Here is a 27,715-nt window from a genome sequence, read left to right as displayed (position 1 = left end):
TCTGAAATGATGACTTCTCACAATATTCCCCTTTGCAGTCAAGCTCCATTTCTTCTACCTGTTGCTTCAGTCCTTCCACAGACTTGGAACCTGGACATAAATGTCTGTCACACGAATAAAGATTCCCACTCCCTTCCGTGCCCCCCTTTTCGTTTTTTGCAATCTTCTTATTTTCTTTGGAAAACACAAGAAAACACATCTGAACCAAGTGATCAAATTTTACTTTATTTCTTCCAGATAGAGTGTCTCCTCTCTGACATGGCACATATAAATAATGAATGGCACATAGAAAGCCTAGCTTTAGATTATCCCATAAACCTCAAGAAAGGGTTTCATCTTCACAATCCCTTAGCTGGTCACAACACTTGAGTGTGCAAATGGCAGCAACTGTTACACATGTAGGAAAACTGGCAGTTTTTTCTCTGGATCACAAAATCAACAAGATGCATAAAAAAGGAGCAGTGGGAGATGCAACCACCTTGGCAGACCACTGCACCTTACTTTAACACTTGTCTGGGGGCTGGAGTGATAGCACAGCGGGTAGAGCATTTGCCTTGCGCATGGCCAACCCAGGTTCGATTTCCAGCATCTCATATGGTCCACTGAGCACTGCCAGGAGTAACTCCTGGGTGCAGAGCCAGGAGTAACCCCTGTGCATTGCCAGGTGTGACCCCAAAAAAGAAAGAAAAAAATATACTCGTCTGAAGAAGATTTTCGTCATCCCTTCAAATGACTCAGAGATCTGTCTTATGTAACTGCCTGGTACCTGAGTGTTGAATTTTTAATGTGAAGTGCTATTTTTAAATTCTGTGACAAGAAAAAGTTACTCGGTAATGGGTTGCAATCTGCTGTATATTCTTATTACTAAGGTTTTATATATATAATATAGTCAGAATCCTACTGGGTACAAGTGTACACCCACCATCAATGAGTCACGTATCAGAAAGATTCGAAGGCCCTAGGAGAGAGTGGGTAACAAGGGCCATATTTATATCCAAGGAATGATTCAGGCTTTCCTCTGATTGTGACAACTGTCATCTCTGCAACTTTGCAGGGCATTGTGATTGCCTGATGGGAACTTCTTCCATGACCCTGGAAGTGGTGTCTCAACTTCACTTGCTCTGCCTTGGAGGAGTCTGGTGTAGGATTCGCCCTCCTTGCCTTCACTGGATCAGCTGATCTCACGTGCACCTCTGGGGGGGCGGAGGGAAAGAGGGGAGGGACACTCTTTGATGCTCAGGGGTTGTTCCTGGCTTTGGCTCTGCACTCAGGAATTTTTCCTGGCATTGCTCAGGGGACCATATGGGATGCTGGGGATCGAACTGGGGTCAAGGCAAGCACTCTCCCCACCACACCATGGCTCCGGCCCCTCTCTGGGATATTGAGGCAGAAGCTGTGCAGCTTGATCTGAGCTTAAGCAGGCAAGCACACTGTATTTTCCACCCACTCCTTAATCAAATGGTGGGCAATGGCTAACTTGGGGGGCAGCCAGAATGGTAACCCCCGACTCTGTTGCTGAGCAGTTCGGTTGTTTCTCCTCAGAGCTGCAGCCACTTCTTCGTGACTGAACCAGGCAGCTGCCTCTAGTTCCCTCGAGTTCACCCGGATCTGAAAGACATTAGAGAAACGACAGGATACGATGTTCAGAGCTGCGAGATTTAGAAGACCCAGGGAAAGGCAGGAAAGCAGTTTTAGAACAGAGCGCTCTTAGAAGACAGTATGGGGAATGACATGCTAGAAGATTATTCATTCTAGGTTCTGCTCAGAAGCAAAAATGGTCTAACTCAGAGAGGAGAGATGAATATATATTTAAGTGTTCTTTTTTTTTAAATTAAATCACCTTGAGATAGTTACAAAGTTGTCCATGACTGGGTTACAGTCATAGGATGTTATTTCACCAGTGTACATTTCCCATCACCAATGTCCCCAATGTCCTCCTTTTGGTCATTGTGGTTTGTGGCACAGGTACTGTAAGGTTATGATGTATACCCCTTTACCAACTTTTAGCTCTCAATTACTGTCCAGAGTGATAATTTCCAACTATCATTGTCATGGTGGTCCCTTCTCTATCCTAACTGCCCTCTCCCCTTCCCCAACTCTGGCAAGCTTCCAACCTTGAACCAGTCCTTCTGGCCCTCAACATACATTTAATATTAAATCAATCTCTATTTAATATTAAATAGTTCATTGTTTCCATTCTGGGAACCAAAACATAAAGGGCAAATTACCAACGATTCTTGCCATCTCTGGCACTGCATGGTCCCTGTGCACCGTAGGGAGTGACCTCCAGGACTACTGCTGGGCATGGCCTAAAAACCAAAACACCAAGAAGGGAAGCCTCGGAACCCACCTCTGTCTGCCCGGGCTTCACGGTCGCGTGGCAGCCGATCATGAGGGAGCTGTTGGGGAAGGGCCAGTGCTGGGAGGCAGTGTAGTGCAGTGTCTCCACCTCTAGGCCCACTTCCTCGGCCACTTCCCGCCGCACAGTCTCCTCCACACTTTCACCTACAAGCACTCACATTAATTCAGGATAGCCCTGCAGCAGGAAGGCGATACAGATGCCTGTTTGTGAAAGGAGCTTTGTGCAAAACTGGCTCCAACTTCTCCATGAAATCCTCCTGGGGCAGCCCTCTGCCTCTGGGTCTCGACAGTCAGAAGCAACTGGGGTACTGAACTGCAGTACTTAAACCTACCTGGCTAGCTGTAACACGAAGCACGGCAGTGGGGTGCCAGGGATATTGCTTGGGGTAAGCCAGGGCCTTGCATGTGTGAGAACTCTGAGCCTCAGAGCCACAAAAAAGAAAAAGGAGCAGCAACTGGAGAGGCTACTGCTGTGCTCAGCTTTAAAGAAAGTCTAAATTCATGTTTCACCATTTGCGAAATCAGCCTGAAACATTCTTAGTCTAAAAAAAACAGGCAAATAAACACTGGATTCTAGTTAATATGACGGTATGCATGCTAAAATATTTAGGAAGATGCAAGCATGTTACTATCTGCAATCTATGCATCAAAAACAAATTGCATCTGGGGCTGGAGCAATAGCACAGCGGGTAGGGCGTTTGCCTTGCACGCGGCCGACCCGGGTTCGATTCCCAGCATCCCATATGGTCCCCTGAGCACCGCCAGGGGTAATTCCTGAGCGCAGAGCCAGGAGTAACCCCTGTGCATTGCCAGGTGTGACCCAAAAAGCAAAAAAAAAAAAATTGGGCTTGAGGCTGGAGAGACAGTACAGTAGGTAGGGTGCTTGCCATACACATGGCCGACCTGAGTTCGATCCCCGGCACCCCATGAGGTCCCCTGAGCCCCTGGTACCAAAAGTGAACCCTGAGTGTAGAGCCAGGAGGAAGCCCTGAACACCACAGGGTGTGGTCCAAAATAAAAGTTGGATTGATGGCTGACGGAAGGAATGGACAGACAGAAATGTGAGAGTACAATAAAAAAAATTATAGAATTTAGAACAATGCTTTCAACTATGCTGAGTTAAAAGTTTTTCCTATTAAAACCCTAGAAACTTAGTAGGCCAAAGGCAGTTCCTTGACATAATAAGGGAAACTGTGCCCGAGAGTTCAGGCACTATGGCACCAGAGCAGAGAAGTATCTACAGCTGAGGATCTTCCATGCCTCCATGACCATTGTGCAGCCCTAATCCCTTACCCATGTCACAGAAACCCGCCAAGGCGGAATACATTCCCTTGGGGAAGGAACTCTGGCGGGCAAGCAGGCATCGGGTCCCGTCTGACAGCAGTGTGATCACCACAGGAGCCATCTAGGAAGAAGGAGGGAACAGACCCTCGGTTGGGGACTGGTGGGTGGGATAAAGGAGTGGAGGGTCCAGTTCATTGGCTGCACAAACGTCCATCCCCAGGACACGGCAGCTGGCAGCCTTCCCGGAGTGCTGTCCATCTAAAGCAGTGCCCACCTGTGGGTAATAGATGATGTTGTTGGAAGGGCACACACGTTTGCTGCCTGCCATGTTCTTCTTGGTGGGATGCCCACTTCTGCTGCAGAACTGATGAGCATCATGCCAACGCAGAAGGGCCTGAGCCTAGGAGAACAAAGAGAAGCTTGGTTTTATTTGGAGAGAAAGTACCGCTCATTAACAGCAATGCGCGGCTGAGCTGAAACTCAGAACAATTCAAGGAGACAGACTGGAAAGCAGATATTGTTCATGTACGGAAAACACTTCATTCCTGGGTTTAATGCTGAATTAAAATTAATAACAATAAAATAGAATTCAAAGGTAAATGCCATTCTTTTCCAGCTCACCTACTTTCAATGGTTATTAACTACTTAACTTGAAGATAAACTACCTGAGTATATGCCTCCATCATCTGAAATGTAAATAATAGAAGGTATATCTTTAGGGCATTGTGAATTATTTGAATCACGTAATATATAAAATATCACGATCACGATCATCCTGTTGTTCACTGATTGCCTCGAGCAGGCACCAGTAACTTCTCCTTCGTCCTAGCCCTGAGAATCTAAAAAGTGCGATATTCAAGGCTCTTTCAGGGTTAGGAGAATGAGACCCATCATTGTTACTGGTAATTGCTTTGGACAAGCTGGCAGGCTACCGAATGTAACCTGCCCACACGGCAGAGTCTGGCAAACTCCCCGTGGCGTACCCAGTATGCCAAATACCAGTAACAATGATGGGTCTCATATAAAATATATATTGTACATTATTATATATAATGATAAATATATATTATAATATTAAATATGTGTTATAAGGTTAAGGCAGATGTCTTGCGTGCATCCAGTCCTGGTTTGATCCCAGGTGCAATATGGTCCCCCAAGCATCCTGGATGCAATCCTGGCAGCCCCTGACTGGGGTGGCCAAAGTCATCTGAAGCATCACAGGGCAAGAGCGGCACTGTGCCCTGGGGTCCTTGCACAGAACTCCAACTCAGTTGGTCAAAGATCACCAGAAAGGGCCAATTTTTAAAAATCATAAAATATAGAACAACACTTTCAACCATGCTGAGTTGAAAACGAAACAAACCAAAAAGGATCTTCAAAAGAAAAAAATCAAATGTCACTCAAGCCTTGTGTTACTGTGTTATGCACACATAAATTCCCCGCACCCCACCCCATTTACCACTTTACTAAACTTCCTCCTACCAAACCAGAAATTAAAGTATACCGTGGATAGCAAGGAGGCATCCTTCGCTTTCAGCTGAAAGAGAGCCTTTCTCAGGTCGGTGAAAGAGCCCTGTAGCTCGGTCTCCATTTCAGATTTCTGCAAGGAAGCTGGAAAATTAGAAAAGAAGAAAGTAAAACCAATGCCAAACCTGTATGATCTATTAAGAATAGTTTGGGGGCTGGGGCTGGAGAGATAGCACAGAGGGTAGGGCGTTAGCCTTGCACGGGCCAACCCGGGTTCGATTCCCAGCATCCCATATGGTCCCCTGAGCACCGCCAGGAGTAACTCCCGAGTGCAGAGCCAGGAGTAACCCCTGTGCATTGCTGGGTGTGACCCAAAAAGCAAAATAAATAAATAAATAGTTTGGGGGCTGGAGAGCTAATGGGGAAATTGCCTTGCACATGGCCTACCCGAGTTTGATCCCTGGCATCCCATATGGTCCCCCAAGCCCACCAGGAGTGATCCTTTAGTGCAGAGCCAGGAGTAACCCCTGAGCATCACTGGATGTGCCTCCCCCGACTCTACACCCCCCTCCAAATAAAGTGTTTCTAGGCCTGAAGGAGAGAGCTCAGGTTAGGTAAAGTAGACCCTGAGCTGGAGTGTAGGACCCCATGTCCAGCCTACCCAACCACACAATTGGGGGTATATAAATAAATTAGAAGCAAAAAAGCACAGTATTTCCCACGTTGCATAATAATATTTAATGAGGGCAAATTAAAAATATACTGGCCCTCAAGTCTATAACTGGAAACAGCTGATGTGGAGAGAGGCTACCATGTGATTTTGAAAAATCAACAGGTGATTCATAGGTTTGGGTGAATTTGGAGAACAGGAAACACTTTTTTCTCAAGATTCTCTTCTGGCTAATAAGAAAACTTGCACTAGGCATACAGTATCGCTGGAAAAGAGATAAGATAGGATCTCTCTCTCTCTAGACCTCATTCTTGTATCACTGCACTTATACCTAAATTTACATTTTAGCCCCTGAAATGGAAGTGAAGAAACTTACAGCCATGGGCTCTAGCAAACTGGTTTTCATTTGCCAAGGCCTCTTTATTCGCCTGCAGTGGTAGAGTAGTAAGAATGAGGCCACACACCCGTGCATGGTTGAGTCAACCGGGGCACCCTAGAGTGGGGTGAGTCAGCCCAGTGCCCCCACAAACAGAGCCCCAGCAGCTAATTACGCCCACAATAACCGCCATGCCCCGACAGAACTCCAGTGCCTCAGGATGAGCCTCACCCAGAAATTAACCTGCTGAATAATTCAGGTACTTGGGTTTTGTGACTGAAATATCCAGGCTTTCAGAGGGTTGGGATGGGCTGCCTCTCCCCACCTCCGTGTACTTCTGGAAGCCCCACCAGTCACACACACACACATACACACACCAAAGCAGCCACCGAGTTAAAATTTTAACTCCAGCTGTACTACCCCCTTAAAATTCTGAACTTCCTGGAGTGACACCTCAAACTCTACAACACTGTTAAATCAGTGGTAGCACGCGGATTGGATGGGGTGGAAGGCGGACGGCAACCAATCTCAATTAACAAAACATAAACACAGAACAAAACATAGCCTGTAACAACATCTTAGTAATATACAAGGATCTAATGGCTCCATGGTGACATACAACAATTTCCACTAATTTTCTTCTAAGAAAACATTTTTTGATCACTCTCTTCAAAACTACTGCTAAGAAACAGTATAAAATAATTACTGAGGGCCTGCTCTGGGTGCAGGCTTAAGGGGTGGTTGGGAAAATTGGAGACAACAGTGGAGGGAAGGTGTAATGCTGGTGGGATTGATGCTAGAATATTTAATGCCTATAACAAATCATCATGAACAATTTTGTAAACTACAGTGTTTATGTTATATAAAGTGTAAGGGTAAAATTTACATATGTAGGCCGTACCTATTCCACTTAAACTCCAAAATTAAAAAACAAAATTGCTTTAAAAGTGTCATTAATGACAGATGAGACATGATTATTACTGTAACAAGATCCAAGTGTAAAATAGAATTTAATGTAATACACGTTAGATTTGAGTTGAAAACATACATGTAAATGAGAATAGGCATTTTATTATATTGTATTAAATGCTTTTAATTTTTTTTTATTTACATAGGTCAAAATCATATAGGAGTCACTAACTGGCTCTTACTGATTTATTTTCTGATCATTCTGTTTGCCAGTTCTTAAAGCTTTCTTGGAATAAGCAATATAAAGTAAATTTGTTATGTATGACGGGGCAGGATGGGATTCGGAGGGAAACTAGGGATAATGATGGAGGGAAGGTCATACTAGTGGTGTTGGAACACTAAGTGCTTGAAACAACTGTATAATGAACGTCTTTGTAAATCACGAAATTTGTATAAAAATAACTGAAATAATTTAATTTGAAAAAAAGAAGGAGGTCATGGATTTAAAAACATTTCTTTTGTTATTTAGTTGGATGGGTGGGTTGGGGGCTACCCTGGTACTGCACAGGGGCAATCTCTGACTCAGTGCTTGGGGACCACTCCCATGGGATTGTGGTGCTGGGGATCCAATTCATGGTTCCCGCAGGCAAAACACACACCCCAGACCTCTGAGTCATCTCCTCACTCAAAACATTCTTTATGAATACTGAGATATAAGACCTATGAAAGAGTGTCTGTCATGTGTGGCTCAGTGATACTGCACATGCCTTGCATATAGGAGGCTAAGGGTTCCATCCCCAACACCACAGCAAATAAAATAACATAAAGGTTCAGAGAGCAATACATAAAACATCCTGACCACCTAGAAACATGACATTAATATGTTCTTTGATTTACTTAAGTAAGTGATAATAGATCATAATTCTCTTGTGCCCTTCAGTTTTTAATTTTTATTTATTTATTTGTTACTGTGTTTGGCATATTGAATTTTTGGTAGGGATGGGGCAGTGCTCAGGGCTTACTGCTGACTCTGTTCTCAGGCATCACTCCTGGCAGGTTCAGGGGCCAAAATAGTGTGCTAGGAATTGAACCTGGGTCAGCAGCTTGCAAGGTAAGTGACTTACCCACTTACTTAAATTTTCTTTGAATTTTATTATTACTGTGAAATCCCGGCATCTAAGAGCCATTAGAGGTGCCCATTAGTAGCTGCAATTGTACCATTTAAGGAAGAGGAGCTGTTTAGAACAAGATCCAGAGCAAACCATGCTTCGTGCTGTTCGGAGCATCCAATCAATACAGAATCTTCTACTCTCTGTGCATCCTGTCCAAACTTACCCAGGAGGCTTTTCAACTCTAAAAAGCAGAAAAGGAAAAGGGGGGAAATGAGTTTTAATTAAACCACACAGCCATCGCCGACTTGCCAGAAATCAACTTGAACCAGGAAGATGTCGTTCCAAACTTGTCCTGGAGTTAGTCACATATATAATCAGTTTAACCACTTAACTTTCAAGCCACAATCTTCTTAAGCAATCTGGGGAGTTTAGACAGAAGAAGGAATGTTTTCCCTATTTAATACTGCATTACTCTATGTCTATTTCATGAAGGAACATATCCCCAAGTTCAGAAGACACATGACAATGAAGGAGGGAAGCAGGTGTGCTGGGGAGGGTGTGGTGCTGGAAAGTTCTATGCATTAAACCCGACCATTAACAATGTTTTAAATCATGGTGTCTAAGATAAAATTAAAGTTTGAAAAAAGAGAGACACAGGAGTGAATCCTGGAAGACAGCACTTGCAGGAAATCTCTCCGGACCCATACCAGTTCCATGGGGCATTTCAGATGGAGCAGGCGCGCCCTCTCCACCTGCTCCAGATGAAACCCTGATGGCCACGAGCTTCCAAGAGCAAAACCCAGGTATGCGGGTTCAAGGACTAAGACTCCAGGCCATATCTTTGCGGAGACAGGCTATCCCTTCCTGTATTCCCGCCCGCTTGGGGTCTGGCTGTCACGCCCAGGATCTGCCTCCTGCCTCCAGGCGCCATTTCAGTGCATCAGCGGCCTTGACCCAGAGACTCCCAAATGAATCTCAAAATGGATTAGCTCCCTACGGAAATGTCTCTGGACCCTGACCATTTACAGTTTTAGAATCCAGAAGCGCACAACTGCTTTTGCAGCCACGCAACCTCTCGTGATATTCATTATAAACAACAGTAAATAAATTATCTAGCAGCTGCCTCTGACTTGAATGGTGGTGGGAAAATTCAAAATAATGGTGGTGGGAAGGTGGTGGGATTGAAATATTGAATGTAATCAATTAATGTGAATAAATGTATGAAATAAAATTTTTTAAAAGTTTGAAAAAAGATTCGTAAAAAAAAAAGATTTGTGACAGGAGCCAGAGAGATAGTTCAGCAGGTAAGGTGCTTTCCTTGCATGTGGCTGATCCAGGTTAGATCCCCAGCATCCCATATTGCTCCCTGAACACCGCCAGGAGTAATTCTTGAGTGCAGAACATAGAGTAAGCCCTAAGCATTACCAGATGTGACCCAAAATCCCCTCAAAAAAGAACCCCACGAAAAACCAAACAAACACACAAAAAAGATAGGTGACAGCTTATCACAGGACTGAAAGAAAATGTGCTAATCTCAAAATGACAGAGACCAAACCAGTTTTATTACCCAGATGCTGTTGCTTTCATGGGCCAAGGTAGGGAACACGTCTGCAATTCCAGTGTGTACAAGACAAATGCTGCATAAGGAAGAAAACCTTTTCTTCTCCACAAGAGTTCATAGTCAGTGTTTCTTAATATAACACGTCGTTGCTAAATTGCTAAATAATGTTTAGTGCCAGGGCCAAAGAGACAGTCCAGAGGGTAACGCATTTGCCTTGTGTTTGATCCCTGGCATCCCAAAATGATCCCCAAAGTCCCACCAGGAGTGATTTCTGAGTGCAGATCCAGGAATAAGCCCTGAACACAGTTGGTTATGGTCCCCAAATAAAACAATGGTTACGTGCCATCTGACAGTCTCCTATATTCTTCTGCACTAAAATTACTACTATAGGTCTGATGCAAGAGGGGACTATCCTGGCAGTGTATTTCAAGCCAGTGGGCGCCCATCAGACTGAGAGCTAGTGTTTAGAGTTCCAAATCCTGACAGCAGAGACCTCTAATCATGTACTCTCTCTAACTGAACTCATTTTTAGTGTTCACTCTTTTTTTTTGAGGGTCATATTTGATGATACTCAGGAGTTATTCCTGGTTCTGCACTCCGGAATTACTCCTGGCAGTGCTCAGGGGACTATGTGTGGTGCCAGGGATCAAACCTGAGTAGGCACATGCAAGGCAAGCACCATAACTGCTGTACTACCTCTCCAGGCCCTAGTATTCACTCTTCCAGAAGAAATGAAGTCACGATGCAAATCTTAAACAGGATCCCAGCACTGCAAGTGCAGAGGGAGAAATCACTGGCTAAGGCAGGGGGTGGCAAAGTGTTTTAGGCTCTGTGAGTCATCCGGGCTCCTTCAGAACTACTCAACTCTGCTCAAGGGGTGCAAAGGCAGCCCAGGTAATATGTAAATGATGATTACAGCTGGAGTCTAAGAACACTTCATTTTCTTTGCCAGTCAGGCAGCAGGCTCCAAATTGGACAGTGGTCACCAGCTCCTGGTTTCAGGTAGTTCATATAACACAGTTCATGTCATCACCCAACAAATGCTTGCCCGAGCAACTCATGTTTATGTACTAACTAGCCAGCAGGATTCTCCTCAGGAATTCAAAGCAGTCTGGCTTCAGTGGCCTGAGGCTGGTCTCCCCAAAAGGTCAACGATTCTGTCTGGACTTACCCGCGAGGCTATGCCGGGGCACCTGGTATTTGTGTTCAGATTTTTGAAGCAAAGGAGCGAGGTTATGAAAGAGGTAAAACGCTCCTGTCTGCTGGGCTCTTTGACACGCATCATCATCTTCTTTCAGTTCCAGTAAATACCTGTATTTGGAAATAGCCAAAACATTACAAAACACACTTCAGGACTTTAAAAAAAAAGAGTCATGATTTAAAAAGTTATTGATAATTCGGTTTTAGACATGTAATGTTCTAGCACCAATCCCACCACCAGAGTAAACTTCCCTCCACCAGTGTCCTCTGGTTCCCTCCCCCCACAGCCTGACACCTTGACAGCCAAATTCTAAAGTCTGGTGGTTGTAGTCTGAATGTCACGCGTTCAGTGTTGTTGACTGTGGTTTGAATATAGAGAAATACCCGACTGATGTGCCTGAGGCTCCTGACCCCTTCTCCTTCATTACTTCCCTCCTCATCTTCTTTCTTCCTCCTTCTACTTCTTTTCATGTCTGTCCTCCTCCTCCTCCTCATACTCTGGGATCAAGGATGCTTTAGGCAGCCCCCTGCTTCAGTACGTGTATAGACTTCCTCTTTGCAGGATTTGCTCTTGCATCTCTCTCCTACCATGTTTATTTGATTGTATTTATTTACACCCAAAATTGCTCCATAACGGAGCTGAGGTCAGGCAGTCAGTCCCTCCTCTGCCCTACTGTGTACCTTGCCCATTTCTCTGTGGTTGCACATACATCGTACTTTCATTCAAATTCCTTTGTTTCTCCTAAAACACAATGATCTCCTTAAGGGTAGGACCAGCCTTAGTTCTGTGCCTTAATTAGCATACTGAATGGCTCAATTTAATAAATATTTATTGAGTGGAATTTCAAGGCTAATAAATATTTACTGAATTGAACCTCAAGCTACTTTGCCAATATCACCCTGTGAAGTACGAATTTACATGCTGAGGAGTAAAGAGAAAACCATCAACCACAGATACAGAGAGAGAGAGAGAGAGAGAGAGAGAGAGGTGGTGTGGGGGGGCAGCCTTTAATCACTGCAAAGAGCAACATGACACCATCACCAAATCACACATCTCATTCAGCCAAGGGAACAGAAAAAGCAAGTTTTAGTTTCAATGAACTCTTGTTTCACACATTAGCTATTTATCTCACGACTCAAAGGGATCATTGGTGGGAAAGTGAAACTTCATCTGTTTAATCAGTGCAATGTTTTCAGCAGGTAAAAATAAAACTGTGGAAAAGAGAAGTCCGATAATTAGCTTCTGTAAAAGAAATCGAACTAGAGGGCCTGGAAGAAAGCTCCAAGGACTGGATACAAGCCTTGAGCGCCTGAGGCACCAAGGTCAAGCCCAGTAGACAAGGCTACTCAGGTAGAGCTGCTGAGGAGGGATCCTGGAAACCCCAGGCACTGCAGTACAGCAAGTCAGGGCCTAGGATGGAATCATCTGACTGGTTGGTTGAGTATCACTGGGAGTGGCCCTGAGAGCCCACTGAGCATTGCTTGGGAAGGTACTCCTCCCAGCTGAAAAAAAAAAATTTAAATAAATATTGTTTGATGGAGAAGTTTTACTCTTTTCCAGAAGCTTGCTAAGGATGGCTAAGTTTATCCATTCAAAAATGCTGGCAATAAGGGCTGATGAGATAGTACAGCAGATAAGGTGCTTGCCTTGTACGCAGTCGACCCAGGTTCAGTCCCCAGCATCCCATATGGCCTTGTCAGCACCGCCAGGAGTGAGTCCTGCGTGCACAGTCAGGAGGAGCCCTTGAGTAGCACTGAGTGTGGCCCCAAAACAAAACAAAACAAAATCTTGGCATTTAGATCAAAGGGCACATGATTCTGGATGACTGAATATCGATTCTGCTTCTGGGGCTTTAATAATTACTGTTTTTCCTGAGTGAGTGCCCAACAACAGATGTCTGGGTAAAGAAACTATGGTACATCTACACAATGGAATACTATGCAGCTGTTAGGAAAATGAAGTCATGAAATTAGCTTACAAATGGATGAACATGGAGAGTATCATGCTGAATGAAATGAGTCAGAAGGGGAGAGACAGAATGACTGCACTTATTTGTGGGATATTGAAAAAATAGTATGAGACTAATAGCCAAGGCCAGGGAAAATAGGAGCCAGGAGGACTGGTCAATGGTTGGCAACTTGCCTCGCCACAAGTGTGTGGAGGACAAAGGACAGTTAGATAGAGAAGGGACCAGTATGACAATAATAGTTAGAGATGATCACTCTGGACAAGAACTGAGTGTTGAAAGGAGGGAAAGGGATATATATATATATATATATATATATATATATTATATATATATATATGAGATAGCCTTTCAGTATCTTTAATGCAAACCATAATGACCAAAGGGGGGGAGAGAGAGAGAGAGAGAGAAACAGAGGCAGAGACAGAGACAGAGAAGAAAAGTGCCTGACACTGAGGCAGGTGGGTGATGGGGGCGCAGTGTCAGGAGGGAAACTGGAGCCATTGGTGGTGTGCTGGAATATTATATAACTGAAACCCAATCATGGATAACCTTGTAACTGTGTATCTCATTGTAGGTCAATTAAAAAAATTTTAAGTAAAGAAAAAATAAAGGGGGACAAAGAATTACTACTTTTGCCTATTGAAAGCCCTGAAAAGTACTCTTGGCTAGTCTCTTTTAAGAAGGAAACAGTTCACAGGTATTTTCTGCAGCATCTAGAATGCCTCTAAGCAGAGCTGACCAACAAAGCCATGTGAGAAACACATCCTGAGTCTATGACAAAATAGGTCATGATGAGCCTTCAAAAAACACAAGAGAAAAGAAGCCTGAGATTTTTTATTTTTAAATGTGCACCATGCTTGGTGGCACTCTGGGCTTACTCCTGGCTCTCCACTCGGGGATCATTCCTGATGGGCCCCTGGGAACACCGGGGATGCTGGGGATCAAACCAGCATCAGCTGTGTGCAAGGCAAGGTTCCACCCACTATACTACTGCTCCAGCCCCTGTGGCAGTATTTCTAAAAGCACACGTAGTTTTTTGGGACAAAGACTCAGTGTGTGGCAAAGGCGAGGCATGTCTCACCTAGAAGTTGACAGAAACAACAGAGTGAGCACTGCTGCCTTCAGTTAAGCGGTCAGAGGTAGGGCCTATGCTTTGTCCAAATAATCCCCCAGGAGCAAAACACCTGTGAAAACACCCAACGCAGCTGGCTATGGTTTGACCCCTGAATCACATATGGTCCCCTGAGCACTATGCGGTGTGCTCCCTTCCCACAAATAAATTTTGTTTTGCTTTAGGGTTTCACCTGGCTCAGGGCTATTCCTGGCTCTATGCTCAGGGATCACTCCTGGTGGCAATCGGGGACTACATATCACTGAGATTAGCTGTGTGCAGGGCAAGAGCCTCCTATACTAACTTTCTGGTCCCATTCAAACAAACTCTTTTCTTAGTATAAAGTAAAAAATATTTTTTTATCTAAACCCAGAAAATAAAGTTTTTAAAGGGAAATAAATATTGGTAAGAAATCCTAGCACTCAGCTTGGAACACACTTTGGAATTACCCAAATGATTTATTAATATTATATGTATGCATATACGCTACATATATACATATGTAGGAATATATTTAGAATCATACTAATTTGTGAGCTTGTTTATTTTATTTTTTTTTATTTTTGGGTCACACCCGGCGATGCACAGGGGTTACTCCTGCTCTGTACTCAGGAATTATTCCTGGCGGTGCTAAGGGATGTTGGGAATCAAACCCGGGTTGGCGCTTGCAAGGCAAACACCCTATCCGCCGTGCTATCGCTCCAGCCCCCAATAATTTGTGAGCTTGTTATCTGATATTTTTCATACCATATTCTTTTCGTTTTTATTTTTTTGGTATAGGGCCACACCCGGTGATGCTCAGGGCTTACTCCTGGCTCTGCACTCAGGAATCACTCCTGGCGGGGCTTGGGAGGCCATAGGAATGCTGAGGATCAAACCCAGCTTGGCCATGTGCGAGGCAAACGCCCTCCCCACTGTACTGCTGCTCCAATACCATATTCTTTTTTCCCTTTTTACTCTTTTCTTCCTTTTGGGCCGCCCACAGCAGTGCTTGGGAGTGACTGCCAGTGTGGCACTCAGCTGTGACTCCTGAAAGTGCCTGGAGGGTCATGAGTCCCACCAGAGGACAATGCAGGGGCTCAGCCCTTTGTGCTAGCTCCCTGGCCTCTCTGGGTTTTTGCTCTGTCTTATTTTTTTCTGTTTCTTTCCCTTTGTTTCTGTTGTTATAATGAACTGGGATCACACACGCTTGTTTGTGGCGCTCACATACGTTGGATGGGGAGCTTGCTGGGGCTGCGCACGGGGGTTCACACTCAAAGCTGTGCTCCCCAATGGTACCGCCCACACTCTGCAGAGTAACACTCGTGCACGTTCTGGTCATAGTGCCAGCCCCAGGGCCTTGGTGGCATCCACTCCTGGGTACAGTGCTCACACAGCTCACCAGGGGACACACATTAGAGCTGATGCTCACCTCCACGAGGCTTTGCGCTATGTGTGTGGGGGGGGGGGGGGCCCGGAAGGGGACCCAGACAGTAGAGTTGAAATGTGCTGGGCCCAGGTGGGTATCATAAGTGGTGAACTCAAGGCCTCAAGCCTGCATAGTAAATGCTTTTAGTTTTGGAGTCACTGTTCTGTCATTCCCCTCACCATCCTCTTTATTTTTTTAATTAATTAATTTATTTATTGAATCGCTGTGGGAAAAATTACAAAGCTTTCAAGTTTAGGTCTCAGTCATGCAAATATCAATCACAATTCCCTTTACCAATACTTATTTTTCACCACGAAGAACCCCAATAACCCCCCCCGCCCCCCCCCATGTCTGTGGGGTAGATGAATTCTAGTTAACACTCTGTCTACTTTGACTAGCTTCATTGTTTTGATAAAAGTTGCACTATTATTATTTAGACTTTATCCCCCCCCCCAAACTCAGCCATGCTGATAAAGCATTGTGAAATGATCTGCTTTCTACAGCTGGGTTCAAGAATTAAATGATGGTTTTGGATTTCTGCTATTTTATTTATTAACCCTGCAAGTATTTCTACTGAGAGTCAGATAATTAAGAGATTGGTCTCTGTGCTTCTGGGGCCGTGGCCGTGGCCGTGCCGGAGAGCCGCTCGTGGGGGGCAACTGGTGACCTCGGTCGGGCGTGAAGGACGGGCCGGAGAGCCCCCCTTCCCCCCCCCCCCCCCAGTCCCATGAGGTATCCATCGCGCCCCCACCCCCGGCTCAGACCTGCTCTCCACCAGGCTCCCCTGCGGCCGTCATCTTTCTTTCCCACCACCATCCTCTTTATTAACGGCTTGTCCATCTTTTCTCATAATTGCCATCCATTTTGAATATATTTAAGCTCTTCAACAGACTTTTATTTATTTTTATTTTTTGTTTTTCTATTGGGGCCACACGCACCAATGCTCAGGAGTTACTTCTGGCTCTACACTCAGAATCAGAGCCAAAACTAAGCCCTGCTCGGGGGACCATCTGGGATGCCGGGGATTGAACCTGGGTAACGGCGTGCAAGGCAAACGTCCTATTTGCTGTACTGTCATTCCAGCCCCTCACACTTATTTTATTTACAAGTAGCCTAAATGCCCAACAATATCTAAAATAAAGATTGTAATTCTGTTGTTTTCTTACCTTTGCTCATGTAAGACCATCTGCTTAAATAACACTGAATGCCTTTAGGGTTTGAACCGGGCTCCGGCTGAGCAGAGCTTCCTCGGGAGAGGCTCCTGTTTTGAGCCTGTCCCTCCAGTGGGGCTGGACATTTGCTTTTGCCAAGAAGTCCACCGCTGCTGTCAGTCCAGGAATATCACTACGGTTCTTAGGTTGGGATTTGGGAGAATATACCAATCTGCGCACATTCAAACCCCCAAGCCTATATGAAAGCACACCAGTGGTTTCAAATACACAGATTTCAAATTTTCCCAGGCTGAGACAAAAAAAAAAAAGTCTTGTATATTCTCATACTGATGTAGTTTGTTTTCTGTTTATTTTTTCTAATCAACCTTTCATTGACCTTTAGCCCTTAGGGAAGAAGAGGGGGGGCTGGGTGATCAGTCATCCTTTTTAATTACAGGAAATTTCATGAACTAAGCTGGAGTGATAGCACAGCGGGTAGGGTGTTTACCTTGCATGCGGCCGACCTGGCCAATCCAGGTTCGATTCCTCCGCCCCTCTCTGAGAGCCCAGCAAGTTACCGAGAGTATCTCGCCCACACAGCAAAGCCTGGCAAGCTACCCGTGCCGTATTCGATATGCCAAACACAGTAACAAGTGTCACAATGGAGATGTTAGTGGGCCCGCTCGAGCAAATCGATGAACAACGGGAGGACAGTGTGTTTTAAGAACTAGTATTTAATAATTAAATCAATTTCTCCTTTAATTCATCCATTCAGTAATACTTTGTCTACTCTGAGTCAGACACTGCTGCATGTAGGACTACTACAGTGGGAAACTACAAAGTTCTTACCTCAAGAAAATTTATATTTAAGCACACAGACATTTTAGATTATTTTTGTCTGGGATTTTCCCAATAATCAATTTGAAAGAAAAATTATTATAGGTAAATCTTAATCTTATTCTTAATACTTTATATAGGATTTTAAGATTTCATTAAAATCTTTTAAGATTTTATTTAAGATTTTCTTTACAATCTTTTAGATTTTATTAAGATTATATATTCTTAATACTCTACAGAGAATTTTAAGATTTTATTAAATTTTTGTTGTTATTGTTTTGGGGTCATACCTGGCCATGCTCAGAAATTACTCCTGGCGATGCTTGGGGAACCATATGGGATGCTGGGGATAGGACCCAATTTTTATTTACAAGTAGCCTTCATGCAAGGCAAGTGCCTTACCTGCTGTACTGTTGCTCTTGTCTCTTTTACTGAATTTTTTTTGTCTTGGGGTCACACTTGTTATTGCTCAGGGACTACTCCCAGCTTGGCATTCAGAGGACTAGGTGATGCCAGGGATTGAATCCAGGACTCCTCCTGCAAAGTAGACACTTGACCCCTTTGAACTTTCTAGCCCAATATGTTTGTATTTTAGAGCTTGATGATTCAAAGCTAAAATAATCAAAACTCAGTTTGTTCAGAACTTACCGCATCTTAGTGACATAGGTTGACAACAGCCTATAGCTCCAACAAAATTTTCTCCTGCAAGCAATTCCAGAATACAGAGACATTGTTGGGTCCTTAGAGAAAAGAGAAATTTTTAAAAGCTCATAGTACAAAATTTAAAGTAATGAGGGCTGGAGAGACAGTACAGCAGGTCAGGCACTATAATAAAGTAATGAATCACTAAGAGGGTTATATAGTAAGCCAAGAAAAGCTCTCTTTATTAAGGAAAGAGAAATTAAATAAGAGTCAGACGATCTGGTTCCTAAACTGGCATGTATGTAATGATGCACACTTGAGACTTACAGAATAGTCCCCTGCAATGTTACTCCAATAAGAAATAAATACATAAATAAAAAAAAAAGAAAGAAATACATATAGGGACTGGAGCAATAGCACAGCGGATAGGGCGTTTGCCTTGCCCGCGGCCAACCTAGGTTCGATTCCCAGCATCCCATATGATCCCCTGAGCACCGCCAGGGGTAATTCCTGAGTGCAGAGCCAGGAGTAACCCCGGTGCATCGCCGGGCGTGACCCAAAAAGCCAGAAAAAAAAAAGAAAGAAATACATATAAATAGCATTTTACCACAAACCACCTGCGGGATTTTCAACCTCTTTCCTAATCTACAAAATTGAAGTATGTTCTTTGGTCTCAATATTAAGTAAGTTTCAAACTGAAACTTCAACAGACTGTCATATAGCCATCCACAAAATAAATCCCCACAGAGGGATACAAAAATCCTTCTGTTTTGTATAGTTACTGCTGGAAAGAAGTTAATCGAGATAAGGCCTATATTTCTTCTCCCTGGTGTCTCAGTGGAACCAAATCTGTGTCTTACTCATTGAACAAGAGTAGAAATGTATGGCTCTCATCTTGGCTGAAAGAGTTAAGAAATAAGTGTGAGGCTCTGGATCAGCTCAATGATAGAGTTGAGACCTTTCATGTTGGAGGCCCTGGGTTTAATCTCTGGCACTACAAAAACCACTCTCATTTTTCCCTTCTTGGAAGATGCCAGAATGGCAGGATCACCAGATGGAAAATCTTGAAGAAAAGCTACCCACCAACCAAATACACCCACATCTTTGCCCACCTACACACATCTGTGAGTGAGAAATAAACTTCTATCTGTTAGATCACTGAAGTTTTGAAGACTGTTACAGTGGTAGACATTAACCTAACAGACCAGGTATGCCTGGGAAACAGAACCAAGTTATTTATAATACAACAAAACCAAATTCCCTGTGAAAATGAAGGAGGAGCAGTCCTGTAATAAAATAAAATCCAGCTATTAGGTAGATAATTTAAAAGGTCATGCAAACCATACATAGATCCAAGATATTTTCTATTTGTTGTATCTCGTTTTAAGATTTAAAAAAATCTGTTTTAATAATCTATTTTGTAGGAAGTTCTTTTAAAATTATATATTGATTTGAACTCCATTCCCCATAAAATGCACATTGCACATTAGCCATAAAAAACATCAAAAAGGTTCCAATAAAACAAGAAAAATCAGTAGTTAAATAACCAACCAGCCTTTTAACTATGCCCAAGAGACGCAAGCTTAAACACTAAACCTCCAAGGAATGAGAAACATGTAATGTTTAGGCTTCCTTGGTTGCATAATTATGAATCACTGATGACTAATCCCTGGACTTTTTTGGCTACACTCTATGTCCTTGTAAAGAGTAAAATATATTTAGCCAAGGACATTCACCGAAGTATTTCTTAAGTACTGACTTTAAGCAAGTAATAGGGGCACAAACGTGTACAGGATGAAAATATGCCCCCAAAGGGGCTGTAGCAGGAAAGAGAAAACAAATATATAGTTTCACAGAAGCTATTATGTGGTGTGTAGCTTATAAAGCACTCCAGTGAACCAGCACCCAAATATCTGTATAATATACTGGAATAAATTATGCAAAGCCAGTACTTCCATGTTATATGCACCTTTGAGAATGTAGCACTGTAGCACTGTCCTCCCGTTGTTCATCGATTTGCTCGAGCAAATACCAGTAACATCTCACAACAAATTGTGAGACTTGTTACTGTTTTTCAACAGTAACGTATATCAAATACGTTATGGGTAGCTTGTCAGGCTTTGCCGTGTGGGCGAGATACTCTCGGTAGCTTGCTGGGCTCTCCAAGAGGGGTGGAGGAATCGAATCTGGGTCAGCCGCGTGCAAGGCAAACGCCCTACCTGCTGTGCTATCGCTCCAGCCCTTTGAGAACGTAAATGTATATAATATTTTTTGAAGAAAATTTGAGAATGTTTATCAAAATTTTGAATTCCTTTGATTTTGTTTTGTTGGGGGAACTTTTGGAACACCCAGCTATGCTCAGGACTTACTCCTGGCTCTGTGGGAACACAATTGGTTCTGGGGATCAAACTGAGGTGGGCCACATGCAAGGTAAGTGCTTGAACCCGTGTACTATCTCTCTGGCCCAAGATATTTATTTTTGGCAGGATCAGGGATTGAATCTAGGTCTTATACAAGCAAGAATTGTACTCTACTGCCACATTCCCAGTCATATCCCCTTTTATCTAGCAATTTGACTTCCATAAATTTATCTTAGGAAATAAAGGACATAAACAGAAATGCCAAATGAAGTCTATTACATAAGAAATTAAAATACAGTTAAAGTAAGTAGAAAAAAAATAAAATGAATAGAAAATAGGGCTCAGAGCCCTGAGTGCATGCTTTGCATGTGGGAGGCCTGGGTTCAATCCCCAGTATCACATGTTCCCCTGGACACTGCCAGGAGCAATCCCCAATAGCAGTAAGACTGGAGCAGGTCCAGATATGGTCTCCAAACTAAACTAAACAGAAAAAAGGTAAGAGGGCTGGAGAGACAGTACATCAGGGTAGGCACTATCTACCTGTGTTTGGGTTAATATCTTGCACTTCATACATTCCTGAGTCCCACTAGGAGTGATCCCTGAGCACAGAATCAGGAGTAATCCCTGTGCACTGTCAGGTGTGGCCTCAAAACAAAACAAAACAAAAAAAGAAGATAACAAAAGAAAAAAATATATATGCAGTAATAAGGATTGAGAATATAAATTCTTAATATATTCTGCAGGTATATTCTATATATATTCCATTTGGTTAGTTTACCGTGATCTAATCAACATATAAAGAAAGCATATAGCAATCAGTATATAAATTAGATATTTATTTATATTTAAAATTTTATATTTACATACATATATATATATATAGAGAGAGAGAGAGAGAGGTTTATAGGCCACTTCCAGCTTCTTGGGTCCTTCCCTTAGTGTTCTGGTGACCACAAGGTAACAGAAATTGGAGTCTCAAATGTGCAAGTGCTCAACTACTGAGTCACATGCACCATGACATTTTGTTCATTTTTGTCTATGTTTTTGGGTCACACTCGATTGTGCTCATGGTTTACTCCTGATTCTGTGCTCAGAGATCACTCCTGGAAGAGCTCAGGGACCTTATATGGTTCTACTGTCTGCATGTGAGGCAAGCACCTCATCCTTGTATTATGTTTCTGGCCTATTTTAATGTGTCTGGAAGTAAACAGCTAAAACAGTTAATGGTGACTAATTTGGGAAAGTTGTAAGTAGAGAAAAGGGCACTTGTAATTTTATTTTTATGCATTTATGTTGTGTAGCAGGGGGTTGGGGTGACACTCAGTGGTGGTCTGGGCTTTCTCCTGGCTCTGCACTTAGGGATAACACCTGATGGGCTCAGGGAACTATACAGGCTTCAGGAGACAGAACCCAAGTTGGACACATGCAAGGCACACACACCTTATCGACTGCTGTCTCCCCAGTCCTTTATACACTTATGGACTTAAAACTTTTAGCCTTGTATACAAATTCCCTTAACAAGAAGATTAAGTATAATAAAACAGGGGTTCCTGGGACTAAATGCGCAATGAAGGTACATGCAAGCCAGAGTTCTCAGTCACATCTCCCCACATTCCTGTGAGTCACAGGGGATTCCTTTGGAGTGCTCCTTGAATCCTGAGAACAGTCAGACTATTTGGTTTTATTTACGACTATTGTGGCACACTGAACTTGGCTACCTGATATTTTGCCTACTTTCTGCTTCTAAATTAACCTTAACCAAGAGCAGATTATCGTGGCCTGCTGACTCATGCATGGATTAGTGTGCACAGCGCTTATAGACGATACAGACAAGTTAGTAATGCAGCTTTGAAAAGGAATGCCAGACGTATTTTAACCAAAAGTCATAGCTTCACTGGTACAGTCAGAGACTCAGTGAAAGCTAATTCCTTTCCTAAACGGTCCCTTATATACACCTCTGATGTACAAGTACATGGAGGCTACTTCAGAGTAGCTGGAGCACACACTTTGCATGCAGGAAGACCAGGTTCAGTCCTTGCACCATGTGGCCCCAAACACTTCCAGAAGCAACCCCAAGCACTGTACCTAGGAGTATCCCCTGAGCATAAGCTGGTATAGCTGCCACTCACCAAATCACCACTCCCCCCCCCCAAAAAAAAAGAAAATCTTAAAATTCAACTTAAGCCATATTTCTCTCCTTTCTTCTCTTTTTTAAAAATGTGGGTTGGAGGGCTGGGCCACATCTAGCTGTGCTTAGAATTTACCCCTGGCTCTGTGCTCAGGGATAATTCCTGGCAGTGTTCAGGGGATCATACTGACACTGGGGATAGAACTCGGGTCTGCTGTGTGCAAGGCAAACATCCTATCCGCTGTATTATTGCTCCAGCTCTGGAAACAGTTTTAGGATGTTATGGCTCTGGCCTGTGATGTGTCTCAGTAGCCAAACACATATCTCAATATAATCCCCAACACCGCAAAGCAAAAAAAGGACTAAATAAATAAATAAGATTATGTGTTCTCCTCCACATTGCCAAGGTTCAATGGCTTGGTTTTTGTTGTTATTTGGGGGGAGGGGGCACATTTGGCTGTGCTCAGAGATTACTCCTGACTCTGCACTCGGAAATCACTCCTGGGGTGACTGGGGGACCATAGCGCTGACTGTTCTCAGGATTTAAGAAGCTCATCAAAGGAATCTGCCCCCGTGCCTGACTGTCCTCGCCGCCGCCGGGGCCCCTTGGAGGGGAGCGGGTTGAGCTTTCCTCCCCGCCTCGATCAGGGCTCCGGCAGCCAAAGACCTCCAGGACCAGCCACCACCATGCTGAGACCACTCTCCGCACACATGAAGGTACTGGCAGAGGGACAAAGTCATGCGGGTTCCGGGGCCGAGATCTCCAAGCCTACTCGGATTTGGGCCGAGCATCCTCCACCCAGATCCTCCAAATTCCAGTAGGCGGGGGTCATACCCACCAACTGGCCCCCTGGTGCCGTGTAATCCCATCAACGGCCAAGACTCAGAGACTATAAAAACCAGCTCTCGGAACCGCGCAGCCGCGATATCTTATTATGACATCTTATTATCTCATTCCTACTTTGGACAAACTTGCAGGCTACCGAATGTAGCCTGCTCACACGGCAGAGTCTGGCAAACTTCCCGTGGCCTACCAAATATGCCAAATACCAGTAACAATGATGGGTCTCATTCTCCTAAAGAGCCTTGAATATAATCTCAGGGCTAGGATGAAGGAGACGTTACTGGGGCCTGCTCGAGGCAATCGACGAATAACAGGATGATTTGTGATTTGTGATTTGTGACATGCGAGTTGGCCGCATGTAGACAAGTGCCATACTTCCTCTACTATAGCTCTGCCTCCAATAGTTACTAGAAAATAGCTTTTAAGAATGGAGGCTTAAAAAGAGAAAAGAATTTCCATATTTCATGTATCATAGTTGATCTTGAAAGTGATTTTATTTTGTTATTTTGTTGGGAGCCACATCTGGCTGTGCCCAGGGCTTGTTCCTTGCCTTGTGTTCTGGGATTACTGGCGGTTGTGCATGGGGGAACACATGGGGTATCAGATCGAACCTAAAACTGCCGTATGCGAGGCAAGAGCCCTATCTGCTCTACAATCCTCTGAAAGTGACTTTAAACAGTTCCAGTTCCTCTTTGTCACAGTGTTTGCTGACCTGTCTTCATGAATTCACTTCACAAATAGTGGTTTTTACCATCTGGCCATTCTAGTTGGGACAGGGCACACGTGGTGGTGGTGCTTAGGGTGGTGCTCTCTCTTAGGGGTACTCTTGGCAAAGCTCTGGGAACCCTATGGGGTGCTGGAGATAGAACCTAGGTAGGTCAATTGCAAGGAAAAAGCCCTAGCTACCGTAATATCTCTCTGGCCCCTGTGTGACCATTCTTTTTTGTTTGGGGGGGCCACACCCAGGAGTGCTCAGGGGTTACTCCTGACCCTGCACTCAGGAATTACTCCTAGTGGTGCTCAGGGAACCATATGGGATGCCAGGAACCAAACTTGGATTGCCTTGTGCATCTACCCACTGTACTATCCCTCTGACCCTGATCATTCTAATTTTTAAAGTATTACCATTATACTTTCTACCATATGACCACTGAAGTTCATTGTAGAGACTTCTCTGAAACACGTAGATGTAGAAACCATTCCTCTGCTAAATACTCAGACTGAACCTCATTATTTAAAAAAAAAGCTCTTAAGAGGATATTACATTACTTTCAAGTTGAGCATATAATTTCTTCTAACCTATGGGAAGGTGAACTTGGGTTAGATTCTGATAACCATATATGTTAGAAAAATGCAGGAAAAAAATCACTTTGTTTCTCAGATGGCTATGATTTTCACTATCATTTAGGGGTGTGAGATGTCACATAGTATTTATAGTGTTTGAAACCCAGTGGTTGATATTTGATTTATATTCTGGTAAACAACTGAGAAAAATGCTAGGGAGACTCGCACCCAGATGCTCAAGTGTCACAATACAAACAGAATAGCTGCTTTGGTTTGCACTGGCCTCTGTTACTATATTTTATGTCTGACAGCACCCAGGATAAAATTTTACTTCTCACAAATTAAGTTGTGGAAGAAATACTTTTTGTTGTTTGCCTTATGTTTTTGGGCTACATCTGGCGGTGCCTGGGTCTTACTCCTGGCTCTGCACTCAGGAATTCCTCCTGGCAATGCTCAGGGAGCCAATTGTGGTTCTGGGGATAGAACCTGGGTTCGACTGCTTACAAGGCAAGCGCCCTACCACAGTACATCACTTCGGTTGTGGAAGAAATATTTTTTTAACAAGTTAAGATATATAAACATTATATATGCTCGCAAGGGCTGGAGCGATAGCACAGTGGGTAGGGCGTTCGCCTTACAAGCGGCCAACATGGCCGACCCGAGTTCGATTCCTCCGCCCCTCTCGGAGAGCCCGGCAAGCTACCGAGAGTATTCGATATGCCAGACACAGTAACAACAAAGTCTCCAATGGAGACGTTACTGGGCCCGCTCGAGCAAATCGACGATCAACGGGAGGGCCTTTACCTTTATATGCTCGCAAGAAAATACACTATTTTTTTGTGCTTGTTTTGGGGCCACACCTGGCAATGCTCAGGGATTACTCCTGGCTCTGCACTCAAGAATCTCTCCTGGCAGTGCTCAGGAGACCAGAGGGGATGCTGGGGATTGAACCTGGGTAGGTCAGGTACAAGGCAAGTGTTCTACCCACTGTACCATCACTCTGGCCCCCAGAAAATACACTGTTTTACTTTAGCTACAGCTCAGAACTGCCTTTTATTTTGTTTACAGAATAAATAGAGGGAAGTAAGCACTGGAGAGATTGGGAAACTTCTATTTCTGGCTGTCACGCAGACTGAATTCGTGACCTGTGGTTGTATGTCAGTAACTTGAAGTTCTCTTTTGGGTGGTTGGGTAAGTTGCTTGCCACACTCGTTGGTGCTCAGGGGACCACAGTGGGGCCAGGCATCATTATATATCAATTCATTACCAATCTCATTTTACAAGTAGAATGATGGCTTTTGATCTGAAATCAATTGGAGATTAATCAACCTGAGCACAATCTTGGGAGGCACAGATTTAATTCTTGAGCTATATCTGCATCCAACAGAGAAATATAAGAAATTGATTTTCCCACATTTGCCTACAAAGTATAACATAAAATTAAAGGTAATAAGTACTGTCTTTTACCCTATACTATTAAATGAGGAAAATCCCTTAAAATTAGTAATGTCTCTGCATTAAGAGGGCAGGGGAGAGAGATAGCTTTAAAGGGGTGGAGTATGGGTAGCCAGAGTTGGACCCCAAACACTGTTCAGGAAGTATCCCCTGAGTATCACTGGGTGTGGTCCCAAAACAAAAAAATTATGGTTAGAGTAGTAATTTCTCTGAATTCCCTGTAATAAATGATTCTCATGTTCATCTTAACAGATGTTTTGGGGTCACATCCGGTGGTGCTCAGGGATTATCCCTGGCTCTGGGCTCAAGACTGAGGCGGCCATATGGGGTGCCAGGGATTGAACCCAGGTTGGTCACGTGCAAGGTAAATGCTCTGGCCTCTGTACTGTCTCTTTAACCCCTCAACAGAAGATTATAAAGCACTACAGCATGATCTAAAAAAAACTCATCTAGAATCTGTGATTAAGGTCTAACTCAGAAGATGCCAGGTTGCATAATATTCGAGATAACTCTTAAAATAGTCTGTTTTTCAGGAGGAGAGACAGCAGGAGAGGCACAAACAGCTGCTGGCTCTATGCTCAGGGATCACTCCAGGCTTTGATCTCAGGATCATAAACTGGTGCCAGGGATGGAACCCCAGCTGACCACTTGCAAGGGAAATACCCAATCCACTGTACTATCTCTCTGGCCTCAGAGTCTGTCTACTACTGATGACTGAACTTAACGCAATGAGAAATATGCAAAGCTGAGAAATAAGTGAGATGGGAGAAGGATTTCAATGTCTCAGCCAGTTTATGATTTGCTTTCTGAAAAATAATATTCCTCGTTAATTTAAAAAAGAATGCCCGCTGGAGACATGGCAAAGTGGCTAAGGCACTTGGCTTGCATGTGGCTGATTGGGGGTTTGGTCCCTGGAGTTCCTCTGGGGCTGATCCCTGAGCACTAAGCTGGGCTTAAACCCTGAATGATAACAACAAGAATAATAATACAGGTCGGCAAGACAGCTCAAAGGGCTGGAGTGCACACTTTGCCTCTTAAGCAGTTTTCCCAAAAAGTGTCAGAAAATTACTGGCTACAGTTAATAAGATAACACTGGCTCCACATACTATAAATCAAAAAGGTCATCATTCCCTGGTCTCCTCGAGGAAAAGAGGTCAGAGGAAAATCTAAAATTCTGTTCCGGAGAGCTTTCTCAAGTTCTAATTCGGCTCCCCCATAAAATTCTTTCTGCGCTTAACATCTGAACAGGCTTCTGTTCCGCTGTACTCACTCTGAATTCTGTTGGGGGGCGCCTTTCTGGGCGTCTAGAATCAACAGAAACCAGGAAATTCCAAATCTTCCCAGGAAGTTGGAATTCCCTTCCCCTGAAGGACAAGTGCGGCCCCTGACACACTTCCCAGAATCCTCTCAGAAATGCAATGCACGCTGGGAAGTGTAGTTCGGCTCTGGTGCGGCCCCTAAGTCCTCTTAATTGCAAAGTTAAACATAGTGGTCAAAAGCATGCTCTTCTAACAAAGTAAGGGCGCCACGTGCAGCGAAAACAAACTCTCAGCCTTTGTTTGCAGAACTGAAGTTACGGAAAAAA

The 27,715-nt window shown here is 43.8% G+C and overlaps 1 protein-coding gene across 2 annotated transcripts; it reads right to left on the bottom strand.

The window, feature by feature from the left end:
- Positions 1–205: 205 nt before the first annotated feature.
- Positions 206–27,483, bottom strand: NUDT13 (nudix hydrolase 13). Of its 2 annotated transcripts, XM_056113344.1 has the most exons (9): positions 27,401–27,483; positions 18,066–18,157; positions 10,912–11,051; positions 8,286–8,420; positions 5,150–5,256; positions 3,920–4,045; positions 3,655–3,766; positions 2,351–2,505; positions 206–1,608 (listed from the first exon to the last, which is right to left on the bottom strand). In XM_056113344.1, the coding sequence occupies exons 2-9, from the start codon at positions 18,146–18,148 to the stop codon at positions 1,414–1,416; spliced, it is 1,053 nt and encodes a 350-aa protein (XP_055969319.1). In that variant the 5' UTR covers positions 18,149–18,157; positions 27,401–27,483; the 3' UTR covers positions 206–1,413. The 2 variants fall into 2 exon arrangements, with proteins under 2 accessions (XP_055969319.1, XP_055969320.1); XM_056113345.1 differs by lacking the exons at positions 18,066–18,157; positions 27,401–27,483 and adding an exon at positions 11,325–11,419.
- Positions 27,484–27,715: the final 232 nt, after the last annotated feature.

The sequence above is a fragment of the Sorex fumeus genome, unplaced genomic scaffold (assembly GCF_029834395.1).
Source record: "Sorex fumeus unplaced genomic scaffold, SorFum_2.1 ptg000020l, whole genome shotgun sequence".
Lineage (NCBI taxonomy): Eukaryota > Metazoa > Chordata > Mammalia > Eulipotyphla > Soricidae > Sorex > Sorex fumeus.
Note: the sequence above shows the minus strand (reverse complement) of the source record. Positions and strands in the feature narration are given on the sequence as shown.

What these genes read in the sequence shown, in the direction of transcription:
- NUDT13 (XM_056113344.1), bottom strand. Translation starts at nt 18,148, where the DNA reads ATGTCTCTGTATTCTGGAATTGCTTGCAGGAGAAAATTTTGTTGGAGC. An exon ending in ATGCCTCCTTGCTATCCACG is followed by an intron (nt 4,046 to 5,149) that starts GTATACTTTAAT and finishes TTGTTCTCCTAG; the next exon opens with GCTCAGGCCCTTCTGCGTTG. An exon ending in TGAAGCCCGGGCAGACAGAG is followed by an intron (nt 1,609 to 2,350) that starts GTGGGTTCCGAG and finishes AATGTCTTTCAG; the next exon opens with ATCCGGGTGAACTCGAGGGA.